General features: G+C 45.1%; 1 protein-coding gene across 1 annotated transcript in view; it reads left to right on the top strand.

Moving 5' to 3' along the window:
- Positions 1-17,722, top strand: part of LOC128798294 (autism susceptibility gene 2 protein-like) — a 358,592-nt gene extending 340,870 nt beyond the window's left edge. The window contains exons 3-4 of the mRNA XM_053961637.1: positions 8,311-8,412; positions 17,651-17,722. Coding sequence (XP_053817612.1) covers positions 8,311-8,412; positions 17,651-17,722 — 174 coding nt within the window. The remainder of the gene's footprint in view (positions 1-8,310; positions 8,413-17,650) is intronic.
- Positions 17,723-18,798: the final 1,076 nt, after the last annotated feature.

Here is an 18,798-nt window from a genome sequence, read left to right as displayed (position 1 = left end):
TGGATGGATGGATGGATGGATGATGGATGGATGGATGGATGGATGGATGGATGGATGGATGATGGATGGATGGATGATGGATGATGGATGATGGATGGATGGATGATGGATGGATGGATGGATGATGGATGGATGGATGATGGATGGATGATGGATGGATGGATGATGGATGGATGGATGATGGATGGATGGATGGATGGATGGATGGATGGATGGATGATGGATGGATGGATGGATGGATGGATGGATGGATGGATGGATGATGGATGATGGATGGATGGATGGATGGATGATGGATGGATGGATGGATGGATGATGGATGGATGGATGGATGATGGATGGATGGATGATGGATGATGGATGATGGATGGATGGATGGATGGATGATGGATGGATGGATGGATGGATGATGGAGGATGGATGGATGGATGGATGATGGATGGATGGATGATGGATGGATGGATGATGGATGGATGGATGGATGGATGGATGGATGATGGATGGATGGATGATGGATGGATGGATGGATGGATGGATGATGGATGATGGATGGATGATGGATGGATGGATGGATGATGGATGATGGATGGATGGATGGATGGATGGATGGATGGATGGGAATGTGTGTGGTTGTATATCCATGCAGGCAAGGATGGCACTCCTGTGGCACTGCACATCTGTGTTTCTCAGAGTGTTTTTTAACCATACAAAGACTAGTTTCCCTTACACAGGGCCTAGGGAGGGCCCTGGAAATCCAGGCTGGGACACAAAGAAGCTCAGCAGCGTGGCTGGGTAAAGCCTGGGAGGGCAGATGTGTCCCGCCCTGCCTGCAGCCCCTCTGGCTGTCCCCAAGCAGCCAGAGCCTGGCTCCTCATCCCACTCTGCTCCCAGCCTGGGCTGTGCAGGCTGCTTGCACAGATTGATTGGTACAATGGAGAGCTTTGCAAGGTGTAATTTTAAAGGCCGTGTTTCTCACTGTGCAACCATCAAAATGCAAAGGGTCAGGAGAAGCCTATATTTTTTTGCAATTCAGCTTTTGAAGTGTGCTGAAATACGCTTCATTTGCTGCAATTGCCAACAGCTTGCTGTTTCATACCACTCTTAACAGGAGCTGGGGAACAGAGCAAGTCTGTTACACTTTCTGTGGTGTATAATGTATGTATGATTCTGGGGTGTGATGAGTTTATGCCAAATTTATCTTTGATTTCTGTATAAACAGCACAGAAAAAATGATGGGCTGCATTCTCTGTAAAACTTAGATAAAACAGAGCTACAGACCTCCTTCAGAGTACCTTCTGTGTGCTGTGGATCTAAGGTTGCCCAAGCATATAATGAAGGAGAAGAGGATCTGGAAATAAATGCCTGTTTCTTTCTCCCCCACCCCCGCCTGGCGAGGATGCTGTTTATTCTTAGCCTGTGTTGCTTCAGCTCCTGCTCCTGCCAGCAGAGCCCCATCACTTGGTGTGTCTGCAATAACAATGCTAAATAGCCAAATTCTCCCCAGGAGCACAGGGGGAGAGCTCTGCTCCTTTGCTGGACCTCCCCCACTTAAGGTTGTAGGGGATGAGTTCCTCTACTCCAATTTATTGAGCAAGTGCAGCAGCAGACTCTGGATCAGCTCAGAGGCAGCAGGAAATGACCAGCAGTTCTGTAGAATAAGTGAGTTAAAGATACCCTTGTTATGTATCATCGAGCTCATTAGAAAATTGTTTGTAGTTATTTGTTCAATTTCGATTTTTTTTTTGTCAACAGAAAATTGAAAGAATGTACATATGTTTATTCTTATTTTTTCATGAAAAGAGTTTTGGAACAGAAAAATGACTGAATTTTTCTTCTAATTAAAGGTAGGAAGGAAACAAAAGATAAGATGTTGTCTTTGTTGGTTTGCCTCACATTTACTATAAAAGTAAGCAAAAAAAAAAAAACCAAACTTCATTTCTGGTTGGGATATCAGATCCTAGGATGATGACATGGAGGCCTGGATCCTCAGAAGGTGGCAATTTCTTGGAGCATCTGCATTGGTCGTCATAAAATTGTATATCAAGAGGTAAACAGAGGGCCTCTCCTAATGTTTTATTGTATCTCTCAGGTAACAAGATTTTTCTCCCCTGAGGTGAAAAATTTCTTTGTATTAATAATGTTCAGAGTCCACACACGGTGTGAATTCTTTTTTCACATTTACTGCCTAAACTCATGTGCTGTAAATATTCTTCCTCCTCAATATCTCACCTCTGATTTGCTTTCCTTGTGCTGCTCCCCTGTTTAGGCACACCATGGCTTTGTTAGAAATGCAGTGAAGAGGTCTTGCTCCAGACCCAAGCCACCTTTAATGCTGTGGGTGACATGGGAGTGCTGTATAAGGAGTATTTGTCTGACTTCTGTCAGTAGCAGGAGAGCTATAAATAGAAGTTTTGAAATGACAGCTGTTAATCATGATTGAAATCAGAAGTAACAGCCCTTGATCTACCCTGTTGTTTTTTTGGTTCTTTCTTGCCATGCACTTCTTTTATTTGTTTTCATACAGCCAGGTTTGTTCTTGATAGTTGATAAAATATGTTTTCTTTGCAATCTGATACTGAGTTCTGCCTGAGATGTGCTGCTGCTCTTTTCTGCCTGGTTGAAGACAGGTCAGGGCTGTGTTTGCTGGGCAGGGCAGGGCTGGCCTGGGGCTGTCTGTGCAGCCTGGCTGCTCTGGATGTCAGAGCCCTGCCTGGGGCCTGGGGATGGCCCAGCAGGCCTGGGCTGTGCTGGGATAACTGGGATCTCACTGGGTTCACACGGGCTTCCATCTCCAGGCTGTTGCTCCCTGGCCTTTGGAGCAGCTTGCACTCACCAGCAGTCCCTGCTCTATCTGTGCTTCTGCCTGGATCCGTGTGTGCCCTGCTGAGGAAAAGGCTGTGCCCGCCAGAAGTGACAAAAATTCCCATTCTTGAGTCCTGTTCCATGCTGGGAAAAGGCCAGAGAGCAAATGGAGGCAGGCCCTAAGGAGCAGTGGAAATGTGTGTGTGCTGTGCCCTGCTCAGGACAAACTCCTGTCAGGAGTGGGGTGGGCTGTGCCTGTCCAGGATTTTGGGCTTGGGAAGCATTCCTAATGGCACATGTAGGAGTCAGCTGAGCTGAGCTAGGGAATTCACTCACCCAGGTGGGAGCAGGGACTGCCTCACCCTTGCAAAAGCTGTAGAAATAAAGGATGACAGCAGAAGTGAAAGTGGAGTTCTCCTCCCCACAGCAGGGTTCTGCCATCTCTCAGGGAGCAGGTGTCCCCTTCCTTTAGGACTCTGGTAAAGGCTCAGCTTGCTGGCTGTGCTCTAACAGGGAGAGGTGTTAGTATTCTTAACTTTAAAGTATAATGTAGTGAAATAATCCTTTAATTCCATATGGCATAGAGGCTCAGGCACCTCAAAATGATACTATAGATTTACTGCTGCCAAATGGCGTGGGGTTTTTAAACTAAAATATATCTGAAAATAAAAAAGCTCAGGAGAGCCACACTAGGGTGTTTTTGACATGATATATAAGCTCTGTGAAAAAGGCTTTTGCCAAATTCTCAGCATGTTTATTTATTTTGCTTCTTGTTATGTGCTACAATGGAATTATCTAAAGTGGCTTTGGGATCCAGCACAGCCAACTGTGGTCCCAAGAGGACGATGCTCCCTGGAGTCTGGGGCTCAGCTGCCCTGCCATCCTCCCTGACACCTCTTAACATGATCAGCTCTGCCCTTCCTTCTTTTCCTGGCTGTGAGGAAAGGCCACAGAGAGCCCTGCTGTCAGGGATTACCCTTAGGAGTGTTTTATGGCTTTGTCCCTCCTCTCATGTCACAGAAATGTCTGGCTGGCACAGTAGCTCTGGCACTGTTGCTCTAGGCCTGTCCTACTCCTAAACCTGAGAGTTTAGCTCTACTTTACCCTATAAAACTGAATGGTAGAAGGAGCACAGCAGAGAGCTGCTTTCCCTGGACACAGATGAATATTCAGTTTGCACTTTCACTGTCACAAAGTAGGGCTGAGTGTTTCCCTGCTGCAAAAATAGTTCTGTTAGATTCCAAGTCACCTGAAAATCTCTCCGTGGGCTGACAGAAGAGTTCCTGTTAGCACTTGCTATGACAGCAGTTTCATGTTGATGTTTCTGCATCTATTTTGGTTTATTCATAATTTCTGGATGGTTTCTCTGTGACCTTCAGACCTGAGCAAGTCTCTCTTTCTTCATTAAATGGTCCCTCTTGGTGTTCCATGCTTTGTGCCTCTGTTCTCTCAGTGTCCCTCTCCCTGCCCTGGTCCCTCATGCCAGTCTCCAGCTTTGCCTCCATTCCTCATCACTCTGCAGAGCAGCAGAGTTGTGACTGAAGTTTTGTGACTCAGTCCATGAGCAGCAAGTTCTCCAAACCACATCGTGGCTGAGGCCAAACTCCCCCAGCCCCTCTCACACCCCCTCCTCAGCAGGGCAGAGGAGGGAAGAAGTTTGTGAGGTAAAGGCAAGGAAGTCACCCATTATTGTCATGGGCAAAACAGTCTTCACTTGGGGGAAAAAAATTCAATTTATGGTCCATAAGAATAGATTTGAGTACTCAAACAACAAAAATTGCAATGCCACCCTCTGCCCCCACAACTCAGCTTCCTTCCTTCATCCCTGTGTCCCTGGCTGTGGTGCTGTGGAATCCCCCATCACCCACTGATGGAAAAATCCTCCAAACAGTCCAGTTCTGGAGAGCAGGGAACACCTATTCCTCTCACTGTCTGGGGAAGGTGTGGGAAGGTGGAGAATCAGAAATAAAACCTTTGTGGAAGGTGAAGAATCAGAAATAAAAGCTGAGCCCCAGCCCAGCCCTCAGCCAGCAACCACCCTTCCAAATCTGCTTTTTGGCCTTTTCATTTAATAGAAATGTAGTTATGACTGTATGCAGTTCTGCTTGACTTCTGGTGTCCTCCAACAAATTCAAATGCATTACAAACTAACAGGTTCTGTAGTACAATGAAAGATTTCAAAAAATGACCAAAAACTAGAAAAGTTTTGGAGCTGTGGGTGTGCCCCAGGATTGAGTCCTGTGTTATTCAGCCTGGGCAAGTGGTCTTGAGGTGCTTTTTTTGCACATACCTCATCTCTCTCTAGGGGAGTCCCTGAGACTGCACATACTTCTTGTGCAGTCAGAGACACTCTGAATTTTTAGGGTTTTGGGCTAGAAAATGTCTGTATTTCCTCTTTGTGAGACCCTTTAGATGGATCCCGTCATGGACAAATTCATTCCCACCGTGCAGTGAAAGCACAGAGTCAAACACATGTTTTGTAAACCCTTTTTCACTCCTTGCCTGGTGCAAATTAGGAGATTAATGCTGTGTTAATGTGGGAAGGTCCTCAGTGAGACCTTTGTAGAATCACAGAATAACCTGAGTGGGAAGGGACCCCCACAGATCATGCAGTCCAGCTCCCAGCCCTGCACAGACAGGCATAATGGGATTGTCATGCTGGTGTTGCTGTTTGGGTGGGGTACCCTGCTAGAAACAATAGAGGAACAAGAGTTGTCAACATTGCATTTCAATTTTTTTCCAAGGAAAGTTGCATTTTCCAGGGAAAGTTGCATTTTCCAAGAAAAGTTGCATTTCCGTGGGGAAGCTGATTTTAGGGTTGCTGTGTGCCCCAGGTGATGACCCAGATGCACACAGTGTAACTAAAGATCCTGCCTGTTACCTGTGGGCCTTCTGAGCAGCACTGTGTTGTTCCAGCATTGTTTTAAGCAGTTGAATTTGTGCAAATAGATTGAAATTAAATGACCCATGGCCTGTCCACATTAAATGTTCTCATGTGCATTTGAGTGTAACTTTTGGTTCTTAAGAGAAGACAACGGGCCCGTTTCCATGCTTTACTTTTTTAATTTAACACAGATTGATGGGTTCTGGAATAAAATGTAAACCCTCAACAGTTTGGCACATGGAGAAACTCAACTTGGAAAAAAAGAAAGGAAAATATGGAAAGCTTATAAATCTTAACTTGGACTTATTTCTGAGTTTGCTGTCTAGTCCCTGCAGTTCACTTTTTTTTCTACAGAGTTTCAGGCTCAGATGTCTTCATCATGTTCTCTTACTCCTTGTAAATTGTGTCTAGAAAAATGACACCTGCTGGGTTTTTCTTCTCTTCTCTGTAAATAGCTGGAATTCGTGATGTAGAAGAATTATAAAACTGGGCTGTTATGATTAGCAAATATCTAATGTGTGAAGATTGTGTACAAACTAAATTTAGGTTCTAGAAATAAAATCTGAGACTGGAAAAATAAACGCTTAACACCCCACTTGCAATGAGAGTTTTTCCATCATTGGGCAGATGTTGACAAAAGACCAAGTCAGGGAAACTTGATCCATTTTCCTTTGGGCGGGTAAATTTTAAACTTGGGACCATAAAATTACAGGACACAGAGGTCCTAGATAAGATCAGTGAGTTATATATGAAGTGTAAGACTTCTTGAATTCGTTATCCTCCCCTCTGCCTCCAAGAACTGCTCCCAAGATCTCTTGGATCTGACTGATAAACCATTCAATTGGAAATAAAAATCATTTTACTGGAAATGTTCTGGCTGAGCTGTGGAATATTTAGTCTATTTATTGAATTTTAAGTGTCTGACAAATAGCTCTGGTCCTTCTGCTACGTTTTCTTTGGGCTGAGAGTAGCCTGTGCCATTTTTTGTAGTTGTGCTCATGCATTGCAACTCAGTTGTGTGTTGGAACTTGTAGTTTGTGTCCTTACTTTGATTTCACTGATAGAGAGCACCCAAAGCTCCCCTCTACTGGTGAGGGGAGTAAGGGATTAAGAAGTGGCACACAAATACCAAACTTGCAGATGCAGTTTGCTCTGGCTGTGATAGGGAGAATGTGATAACCTGAGGGTGAGGATGCTTTTTGTGCTCCTTCAGTGACCCTGGGAGGGAGCAGCTGTGGCTGTGGGTGAACAGAGTGTACAGGTGGGAAAACATCAGCAGAAGTGTAGGTTTTACTTGTGTGCATCTGTAAAAATGCATTGGTGTGAATTTTTGTGTATGTTTGTTTCTGGGAGAACTGGAAATAATTGAGAGAGAGAAAAAAAGGGGGAAGAAAAGGTGATGGAGAGTGATGGAGGAGGAACCTTTGGTCTCCAGTCATGGCATGGAGATGAATGAATACCTGCTCCAGTAGGGTGTGAATGGAACTTACCATCATCCTATGAAGAATTAGAGCAAGTTATCAGGAGTTGTTTGGTGTTTGTTATATGGATATTGATAAGTGTAAAATATTTCATTAGGTACCTCACCAAGTATTTTCTCTGCATTTACCTCTGCTTCCAGTATTTATGTGTGTGATCTTAAGTCTAAATTTCTGAAAGAGACTTCTTGCCAGTGTTAACCACCAGAGTTAGTTCAGACAAAGCATCAGAAAGGCTAAATGAAAAAAAATTATACATCCAAGCAAAATGTAAAGAAGGATATTTTAAATCAAAGATGTGCATTTTCAGCATTGCAGTAGATGTGGATGGTATCTTCCTCTTGCTCTCTAGGCTTGTGGACATGTGTAATGGGTGGACATGTGCTTGTGGACATGTGTAATGGGTGTCTGTGGTGAGTGTTCCTCTCAGTACACTGCTGTTTAATGTGGTGACTTGAACAGGCCAAAGTATAAGAGAAAGCAGATGTATTCTCAATTGTAATGAAAATGTAGTTTAGGGTTTTTTTGTAGTTTTTTCTTAATTACAATGCCAGTAAAGTTCATTAGAGCTGGTTTGAAAAACAAAAGCAGTTTGATACTTATTAAGTAGCTCCTGTTGTTTTATGAACATTGAGGTTTGTTAGTCAAAAATTGTTTAGAGTGCCAGGCAGTGTGGTTTCTCTCCAGCAAAAGAAAGGCTGCTCTGGGGTGGTGACCTCCTCTTCCCCTGGGGAGACTCCCACTGATCTCAGGTCCTCAATGCTCTTACACTGTAATGAGGGAGGAACTGATGCTGTGAGTGCTGCATTGTGATGGAAACCAAAAGCTTCATCCATGGCAGAAATACCTTGAGAAGTCTGAAAGTTTCCCAGATGAAGGTCTCAAACTGTGATTTCCTTGGGACACGAGGGTTGCCTCCTCCTGCCTGCAGCACCTGCAGCTCCCACGGGGGCTGTGGTGCCCAGGACTGTCCGTGGTGTCCCCGGGGCTGTGCCCTGGCACAGGGACACGGTGCCACTGGCACTGCCACGGAGCCACGGCCACGCAGCTGCTGGGGCTTGGGCGTGGATAAAGGAGAGCGGGACAAGGACACTCGCCCGAACCAGGCTCAACTCTTGCTCTCTTTGTGTTTCGTCTCTGCTGCAGCTCAAGCCAGGCCAGAACAGCTGCCGAGACAGCGACAGCGAGAGCGCCAGCGGGGAGTCCAAGGGCCTCCACCGGAGCAGCTCCCGCGAGAGGCTCAGCGACGTAAGTGCTGCTCAGCAGCTCGGGGGGATTTGCTTTCTGGGATGGTTTGTTGCTAAAATCTCCTTCCCTTTGGGGGTTCAGGTGAGATATGGAGGGGGGGAGGTCAGAGAATTAACTTAGAGTAGAAAGAGATCCCGCATGTGTCTGGCGCTGAATAAAGATGCATGCCTACTTTACAACTTGTACCAGTTGTGGGGTTTTTCCACAAATCACAGGAGGGGAAGAGGTAACTTAGGTCTCCTGCCCTGGTTCAGTAAACTTCTTACAGACTGATACAATGTCTTTCTGTGTGCAAACTCTCAGCTCTTTGGAAACAGTTGAAGGCCATTTAATAAAGTTAAGATGTTCTGCATAGCTGAGAAGTGAGTAACATTTTTACCCCAAGTGATGGAGGAAAAGAATGTATTTCTTTGGGCTACATACTGTCTTTATGAGAAGTATTTGAGTGTCTAGAGAGACTCAGTTATATATAATGAATTGATATAACATGGCCAACAATAGCATAAGCTCTGCCTTTGTTGCTCTACCTAAAGTGCTGTGGAAGGGCCTGAGATGGCAGCCCTGTGGAGAGTGTTTTTCTCCATGGGAGAATGCTGGTCATTCACCCAGTGACACGCATGAGTTGTTCTGACAGAGCAATGACTACAGAAATCTTTCTGTTGCTGCAATTAGATTACTATTTATTATGTGTACCATCACAATCCTTGAGTGTTTTATTCATGGCTCTGTGTCCTCTGTGCCACATGCTTTACAGCACAGAATATAAAGAAAGCCCTGTCCCAATAGAGTGTCTAAATTGGGGATTTTGTAGGTCAGATCCTTTGCTGGTAAAAGCATGGATAGCTACATCAGTCAACCCAATTTGTACCAGCCAGCAATCTGGCCCTACTTTTAACTAACCCACATTTTGGAAATGGGGATTTTATCGATAGCATGTCTGTGTAGATTTGCATGACAGATACCAGATGGTGTCCTCTATAGGCCAATCCAATAAAACTGAACTGAGCAGGCATTAAAAGAAATACCTTTGTAAAGGATACATTTCGTTGTGCAAATTTAAGCCTGAAGGCACACAGCTAGCAATTTTTGCTGAATTGTGCATATCACTGCAACAGATGCCTGATTTTTTTTTTTTCTGTGAAAGTGTGAAATCTGTAGCACTCTCTCTCCACATCCCTTTGTCACGTTATTTTAGAGGTCCATTTCTTCCCCAGAGGCAGCCTTTATGGGTTACATTCAGCTAAACACTTCAGAGCTTGCCCTTCATAGCTGTCAGCTGAGGTCAGTCTCAGGGCTGTGAGATCTCTCTGCAAGAGGAGAGTGAAACCAGAGAAGGTAGTAAGGAAATGCTCTGTACAGGTAGCAGTGGATGGCAGCTGGATGTCAGCCTGTCACCATCATCATCCTGGCTTGTCTGAGCCCTGTGGAAACTGGGAAGCCACTGCAACCAACTTCACAATTACACAGCACCTTCAGCAAAAATTTCACAGCTCCTTACAAACTTGATTTTAATTTAGCTTTGTCATTCCCTTGCAATGCACTGAGTGGAGAGCTCTGAGGTTTATTGGGCTTCTCAGCAGCTCACAGCATAGCGCTGCCAGACCTGGCAGTGAGAACAGATTCCTGGGTCCCCTTCCACCCATCAAATCCAGTTTTTCTCTGATGTTTGTACAATACTTTTCCTTTGTCTCGGTGCTGTGGCAAAGTAAAAGGAAGTAGAGAGCAAATACAACTTCCCTAGTGCACCTGAGAGAGGACAGAGGGATTCACAGGTTGCTCAAAAGAAACGTTATGTAAATATATGTGGAGATGTATATTTTAAAGTGTTATACATAATTTATGTTTTGCTTAATAAGGAAAGTTCCTTTGCTTTGATAATTCATTGCAATACAAGCATGTCTCTCTGGTCTGGCATTACCAGTTCAGCTGACATTTGAAAAACACACATGAGACAGCTTTCACTATGCCTGGGTCTGTGGTGGCCCTTCCCAGGCTCCTTCTGTTCAGAGCTGTCCATCCCACTGCCCTCTCCCAAAGTCAGTTCAGAGCTGTCCATCCCATTGTTCCTTCTGTCCCAAAGTCAGTTCAGAGCTGTCCATCCCATTGTTCCCCCTGTCCCAAAGCCAGTTCAGAGCTGTCCATCCCATTGTTCCCCCTGTCCCAAAGTCAGTTCAGAGCTGTCCATCCCATTGTTCCCCCTGTCCCAAAGTCAGTTCAGAGCTGTCCATCCCATTGTTCCCCCTGTCCCAAAGTCAGTTCAGAGCTGTCCATCCCATTGTTCCCCCTGTCCCAAAGTCAGTTCAGAGCTGTCCATCCCATTGTTCCCCCTGTCCCAAAGCCAGTTCAGAGCTGTCCATCCCATTGTTCCCCCTGTCCCAAAGTCAGTTCAGAGCTGTCCATCCCATTGTTCCCCCTGTCCCAAAGTCAGTTCAGAGCTGTCCATCCCATTGTTCCCCCTGTCCCAAAGTCAGTTCAGAGCTGTCCATCCCATTGTTCCCCCTGTCCCAAAGTCAGTTCAGAGCTGTCCATCCCATTGTTCCCCCTGTCCCAAAGTCAGTTCAGAGCTGTCCATCCCATTGTTCCCCCGTCCCAAAGCCAGTTCAGAGCTGTCCATCCCATTCCCCTCTCCCAAAGCCAGTTCAGAACTGTCCATCCCATTCCCCTCTCCCAAAGCCAGTTCAGAGCTGTCCATCCCATTCCCCTCTCCCAAAGCCAGTTCAGAGCTGTCCATCCCATTCCCCTCTCCCAAAGTCAGACACCCTGTGTGCTGAACTGACAGGACCTTCCAAACGGTTATTTCATATAATACTTTTTGAAGAAGTCAGATGTCTAATGATATCCACTGTTTACTGTCCAAAAATAATTACAGACAACAGAGCAAGTTTTCTCTGAAGCTCTGCTTCTCTTTTTACAACTATTTTCTCAGAAAAAAATATACAAAAAAGTGTACACAACCAAAGATAGAACCAAAAATATAAAGCATTGCAGGCAGATTAACCCTGAGGTTAGAAAGCAAATTTTGGCCATGAAATATATAAATCTCCACTATTGTCACCTGGCAGCACTGTAAGACTAAGCATGGCTCCTGTATGGAAATGTGGCTGATGACTGAAGTGCATGTTCTCCAGGTGGGTGATCCATTTTCCCATCCCCAGTTTGAGCAGGCTGGTGAAACAGGAATGTTAGAGCTTCACAGGCCCTAGAGCAGGGCCTGAGTGAGAGCTTAGTGACAGATGCAGAATGAGGGAGAGGGGATAATGAACATCCAGCTGCAAAGTGACATGTCAGTGGCTTCACTCTCCTGTCAGGGAACTTTCAACTTTGCCTATTGTAAATGTACCTGCAGACCTTGGATAATGCAGAGTGATGCAAAGTGTGTTTACAAGGAGTGACTCCTTTCCAGGCCAATGGGATCCAAGCAGGTAATTTGCAGCATTTGTGAGAGGTGGGCAAAAATGAAAAGAAGATAATTCAATGAAAAGACCATGTTAAACAGGAGATTTTTCTCATAATGAGGCTTGAAATAGCATCAGACAGTAGGAAAGGGAATATCCTGTGTTCTTGTCAGATGCAATGCAGTGAGACTGATTTCTGTCAACTCCTCTCTTTGTCCTCACCTGGCACACGTGTGCACACACCCACCCCTCTGTGAGGGAGCATAATTAGCAGAGAATTTGACCTCTGCTAGATTAGAGATAAAGATTGCTCAAATGCTCCAGTGCAAGCAGTGTCCTGATCCAGCTCCCCCTCTGAATTTCATAAACCCATGGCTCTCTGCCTTTCTCCCCTGTATAGGTTTTTTTTAGGAATGACAACTTGCTTTTTCCTTTATGGGCAGAGGTAGCTCCAGGGGCCTAAAAGAGAAATTGGAGAGCTGCTCCTCCTTCATATATAGGGTGCTGTAGTCAGTTTAATCTCATCAAAATCTTGCCAGTAGTAGAATTCATTTTGTTGAGATCTTCCTTGGAGACAAGATGGCAGTGCTTTCTCTTTTGCTCAGCTTGGAGCTCAGTCAACTTCTTTTCCTTATCTTCCCGTATGTATTTATTTTTAATTGAGACCTCCCTCTTTGGAATACATTTTTGTCATGTTTTACAAAACAGCCAGGAGAGTTACCTGAGGAAAACATGAGAGTTACAGCTAACCTGGATGGTAAATGCACCAAGTATTCAGGAGTTCAGCCACCTCTTTGCTAATCAAAAATCAACCCCCCTGATTTCTTTGGATCACATTCCTAAATTCCTGATCTACCTGATCTCTGCCCTGCCTGCTGCCTCTGGTGTTGGTTGCAGGCTTTCAGTGAAGGGGTGAACAGCAAAAGCCTCTCCCACATGGTCATTGGATGGGATTCAGCACCTCATCACCTCTTGCTGCAGTTGGCACCTTTCTGTCTGGATTGTTTTTCCATTTCCTGAACAGGGAATGAGACAGGAATCTTCCCATCTGTCCCTACATTAAAGGTCTTCTCTTGGGCTCTCAAAAAAGCTCATCAAAGCTGCTGCACTCTTCATGAGTGCTCCCCTGCTCCCAGTGCTCTGTAGCTGCGTGCTCCTCCTGTGCTGGGTACTTCGTGCTTGAGAGAAGCCACAGCCAGGAGGTGACAATGAGGACCAAGTCCTGAAATCCTGAGGTGCCCTGCCCACCAGGTCTGTTGCTGTTTGCTTCAGGAAAAGATGTGTCTACACCCCTCCAGCAGTGTAAACCTGTGGGCAGCTCATGGTTTCAGCCCCAAATACAGGATATTTTCAATTCTTTTGTCTCCCATCCCTCTCACCTGCACAGAGCCAAAGACAAATTGAGGGACGGCCTTTTGGTTATGTGCTGTGAAACCCTCAGTGCTGCTCCCTCTCCAGAATATCACCAGTGATGCTGGCAGTGTGTGGAGTGGAGCCACACGAGCAGAGCTCTGTGTCTGTGTGCTGTGCCAGGAGCTGCTCAGCAGCAGTGGCTGTGCTTTGTGTGCGTGTGCCTGCGAGGGTGGGGATGTGTGTGTTTGTGTGTCTAAGGTTGGGTGCTTAAATGCTTTGTTGCATTATGTTAATTCCTCGGCAGTGCAATCAAATTCATGTCGTAATTAAAGCTGTCAGTTGGAAGGCAAGCCAATCGCCAAGAAAACACAGCATAACAAATGAAGTGAAATGATTCTGCGTGTAGCTATACAATGCTTCGCCAGGCATGAAATTAAATAAGTAATTTGATGTTGACATCAGAAATTGAAATGATACCCACTGTTCCTTCATTCAGTCAGACCTGCATAAACAATAGCCAGAACAAATATGTACAACACAGTCTTTCTCCCCACCCAGCTCCCCAAGTAATGCACAATATATATGCAAAATGGGTATAACTGTGCCTTCCAAGACCTCAAGGATGTAATTTTCTTTGGTACACAATAAACTAATGCTTACACGAGGGTTACTACATTTTTGCTTCTGGGCCAAAGTTCTTTTCTTTAAGAAAGGATGGAAACAAAAAAAAAAAAAAAAAAAAAAAAAAAAAAAAAAAAAAAAAAAAAAAAAGGCGGGGGGAAAAAGCCCTGAACTCTGTCAATTTTAAGCAAGTGTATTTTGCTGATGGGCACCTGATGCAGGCTTCTGCTGGTGGTTGTGTGAATATCAAACAGTATTTCTAATGTCCTATTTTGCAAAGGGTTTCGGAAAGTGAAACCATTACCTCTATTATAGGCACACTTTATATAAGAGCTATAGAACCAGCCAGTGCGGGATCACGACTCAGCACGGGCTTGTAAAGATGCTTTTACAGTTGGTGCCAAGGCTGGGCACTGGGTAGTGGGATCCTTTCGCTATTGGGAGTTACCCAAAAGGTGAGAAGTTGTCTCCTTGCATAGCCCTCGCTTCAGCCTCTGTGCTCTGTCAACACACGGTTCACAACACAGCTGACAGTCATTCATGCATGTGCAGCACAGTCTTTCATACTTCAATTAAATAGAGTTTGCAAACTGTACTCTCCATATGCAGCATGCAATGTGTGAAGGGCTATATTTCCATCCAGCAAAGTCAAGTTCCCTGAAAATGCGCAGTTGTTCAGTGAAAGTCATTTGACTGCTATGTTTCGACTGTCCTCCCATGGCCATTGCAGCATTGCTTTTGAAGGAATGAAAATATTCAGTGGGAAATATTTTGTTTGCTTATTCTTTTTTCTTCCTCTTTATTGTTTTGTTTTGATATTCTATCCTTCCAAAACTTGGAATAAAAAGCAGACAAAAATTACACACAGATGCAGAATGCAAACTTTGGAGCTTTCAGCCAGTAAAGTAAGTTTAAAAAAACTGTGAGTGAAAGAGTGGGACTCGCTTGGCATCTGCACATAGCTGAAACAAAAGTGGTTATAACGATTGCACGTGTTGCATTTGTGGGTAGATCTGCAGCTTAAATGAAAGGAATCTCAGTGGCATGAAGCAGAGAGCAGGGTGAGTGAAGAGGAAGGCAGTGTGTGTCCTGTTGGGTACTGAGCAGGGGGTGCTCTGTGCCAGGGCTGCAGGGCCACAGGGGCTCCCAGTGATGCCAAAAGTCACAAGCCAAACAACATTAAGATGATAAAAATCTGTTACCTTTAATGAAGGTCCTCCAGGTGCAAGTATGGCAAAATGCACGTGATAGAGGATTTTGACAATTTTGTAATTTTAACAAATTAGCATACTTTAGAGAAAGTATCCAATTAGAAGAACAGTTAATTAAGTAATCCCCCCTTTTGGTTCTGCCCTCCACTGAAGCCCCCATTGCCCCCCCAGCTTCTAGGCCCACATTTTTTATGTCTACAATATATGGAAAAAAGAAAACATCCTTGGTTCACTATAGAGGCAAAAAAGATTAAATAAGGGTCCAGGAAGGTGAGCTTACTGTTCTAAAATCTTAGAGAAAGGGTAGGCAAAGAACTAGAGTTAGTTAAGGAGCTATGTAACTGTATAATAGTAGTCTACAGAGTTATGAATATATGAAAAATGTATAAAAAGCAAAAATCTTTTTGGCACCTCCAAAGCAGGACCTGTGCCCACGGAGTGGCTGTGCCAGAGGGCTGTGCCCAGCTGGGAGCAGCAGCTGGGCTGGGCAGTGGGCAGGGCTGTGCCAGTGCCCAGCTCAGTCCAGCAGGATGGTCATTCCAGGGACAGCAGGGAAGCAGAGCTGGCAGGGACATCATCCCTGGCACCAGGGGCTCTCCTGTGGGTGATGGTGGCACAGGGCAGCAGCAAGAGTGGGGACAGGAGGGCTTTGGAGTGTCTTTGTTTGTGTGGAGTTCCTTTGCCTGCTGATAGCCAGAGCTGTGCACTGCAGATCTGCACTTTGGGTCCCTGTCTCAGAACAGGGGTGAAGTGACAGAAATGCTGTGTCTTCCCCGTGCTCTGCTCAGGCTGCTGGGGCCCCTCTCCTGTCCCTGAGCTGTGTCACCAGGAAAGGGAGGCTGTGCTGAGCTACAGGAGTGGGAGTGGAGCTACAGGAGTGGGAGTGGAGCTACAGGAGTGGGAGTGGAGCTACAGGAGTGGGAGTGGAGCTACAGGAGTGGGAATAGAGCTACAGGAGTGGGAATGGAGCTACAGGAGTGGGAATAGAGCTACAGGAGTGGGAATGGAGCTACAGGAGTGGGAATAGAGCTACAGGAGTGGGAATAGAGCTACAGGAGTGGGAGTGGAGCTACAGGAGTGGGAATGGAGCTACAGGAGTGGGAGTGGAGCTACAGGAGTGGGAATAGAGCTACAGGAGCGGGAATTGAGCTACAGGAGTGGGAATAGAGCTACAGGAGTGGAATAGAGCTACAGGAGTGGGAATAGAGCTACAGGAGTGGGAATAGAGCTACAGGAGTGGGAATAGAGCTACAGGAGCGGGGATAGAGCTACAGGAGTGGGAGTGGAGCTACAGGAGTGGGAATAGAGCTACAGGAGTGGGAATGGAGCTACAGGAGTGGGAATAGAGCTACAGGAGTGGGAGTGGAGCTACAGGAGCGGGAATTGAGCTACAGGAGTGGAATAGAGCTACAGGAGTGGGAATGGAGCTACAGGAGTGGGAATAGAGCTACAGGAGTGGAATAGAGCTACAGGAGTGGGAATTGAGCTACAGGAGTGGAATAGAGCTACACGAGTGGGAATGGAGCTACAGGAGTTCCACACTGGTTCTCTGGACAGCCTCACTAGAGAATGCCTCTCTGCTTTTTGCTGCTGTGCCCATGGGCTCTGGAGGCTGGAGCTGGGCACAGCTCCCCTCTAATGGAGCAGCCTGACCTGGATTAGCATCAGGATCCCCCATGTCTCTGAGAGAGCCTGCTGTGTAATCCCCATTGCTTAGATGAAAAACTAATGAAACAAAACCCTTTATCTCCTTAATTCCTGTGACTATAGAGGTTGTGATCATGTCCCACTTAAACTGAATTTCATGATGCTATTTTTTTATGGCATTTAAACAAATTTACTCTTTTCCATGGTAGTAATATTTGTTTTAATTATTTTTATAGGTTTGAGTTTTGAAATCTATTTCACACTGTAGATATTTGCTGTTTGCTTTTTTGTTGTTGTTGTTGTTGTTGTTTCTGAACCCTTGGTTTGTCAAACAATGTGGACATCCAAATGGGAAATTGTAGTGACTGCATTCTCCAGAAAATGGTACATTGACTAAAGCAGCTTCTCTGTGCCCACGCATTCTTTACATTTCAGACTACTAATTATGTTTACAAAATGTCTCATTTTAGAAAAGCACTATGTGTGTACTAACCAGGGCCTTTCGGGAATAAATTGGCAAACAGGTCATACACTGAAAAAGTCATCCAAACCCACCGGGCTTTTTGTTTTGAAGTCAGTCTACTTTTTTTCCCTTTCTCCCCCTCCCGCCTGCCCCTTTGTGGCCATGAAGCTGAGGAGCTGGAGTCCAGGGCATTGAATGTCAGCATGTCAGGGAGGCTGGTTGATGAGTGTCTGTTTAGTCTCAGTGCAGGGCGAAATGCCATCATTAATTCATTACCCAGCTGCCTGTCAAATAAATTGGCAATTACGTCCACCGCAGAAGCTTGGAATTCAGTAAATAGCACGTTACCATCTCCGAGTCGTTGAGAGATGTAAAGGGAAAAATTAAGCAACAGCGTGTTTGTTTCAGTAGCAGATGACAAGGGGCAGGACGCTGGTGCTGTGATGTGGTGATGAAAAGCTTGGAAAGGGCTGGTAATGAGCTGTGTGGATTGGAACGTGTTAAAAACCATCACTGACTTTCCACTTTGTCTTTGTGTTTTATTGCAGAGCTCAGCTCCTTCCAGCTTGGGAACAGGCTACTTTGTAAGTGTATCTCCACTTTCACACGTGTGCCTCTGAGCAGCAGAGCGTTCCTCACACAAAGTGCCTTCCACAGAATGCATGGACTCAGGGATGTCCCACCAAGCCCATTCTGCCCAATGGCTGAGTGCACCCTTCTTACTTGTTCCTCCACAAATGCACTGCAAGTAGCATTCCCAACATAGTCTGTGTTTTCTTGAACTAATCAGGTGTCATTTTAATTACTACATACATTTTAACAGCACTTAATTTACACAATTATAGCAACTAAAATGCGCCATGGTCTCACCAGCTCTCTAATGGGAGATGGCAGGATCTTGATTCCCCCTTGCACCCGTTCTTGTTGATTCACAGATTTTAAAGAGACCATTACAATGTGTTGCCTCATCTCCTGTGTATCACAGCACAGAGAACGTGCCATAGTGATTTCTACCTGTTGCTTAAAAGCCCATGGCTCGTGAGCACTCTTGGAAAACACAGAAGTTATATTTATGCCAGATTTACATTTTGTGTCCTGAGAAGCAGATCAGGCCCCAGCTAGTCTGAAAATTGATCAGGTTTTTTTGGGTTTGTGATTTATTTGCATGCACCTGTATTGATTTAACAGTCTATATTCAGACCTTTCTGTTCATTCCCACATTCATCAATATACCTTTTACTTGCACAGATAAGTTTGGGAGTGAAAAAGCTTTTCAGTCAGTCCAATGTACTGCTTATTTTCTTCCAAGATTTATATCTCAATTGCTCATATCCTGTTTCTCTTGTAACTTATGCTGTATTCTCCAAGCACATCTTTTCTGCCTTTATAATAACTGTAGGAAAAGGAGAGCATTGTGTATGTCCAAAACCAGGTGGGTAAAATGAGAGCCTTGTCCCTTAGCACTGCTCTGTGAAATTATCAGTATAATCAAAGGCTCCTTCTATCTTCTCATTGAACTCTGGGGAAAAGTAAACTCTACAGTATTCAATCACTGATGGAAAAACTTGGTTGCACTCTTGTCACATTCCCAGAGAGTCATTTTCTTCTATTAGTTCATGGTGAGTTTAGTCTTTTGTCACAGACGTCTGTGATCCTGTAAGAAAGTTATGGGATTAAATTGTGAACGTGTGGTCTC

Source organism: Vidua chalybeata, chromosome 20, assembly GCF_026979565.1.
Source record: "Vidua chalybeata isolate OUT-0048 chromosome 20, bVidCha1 merged haplotype, whole genome shotgun sequence".
NCBI lineage: Eukaryota > Metazoa > Chordata > Aves > Passeriformes > Viduidae > Vidua > Vidua chalybeata.
Note: the sequence above shows the minus strand (reverse complement) of the source record. Positions and strands in the feature narration are given on the sequence as shown.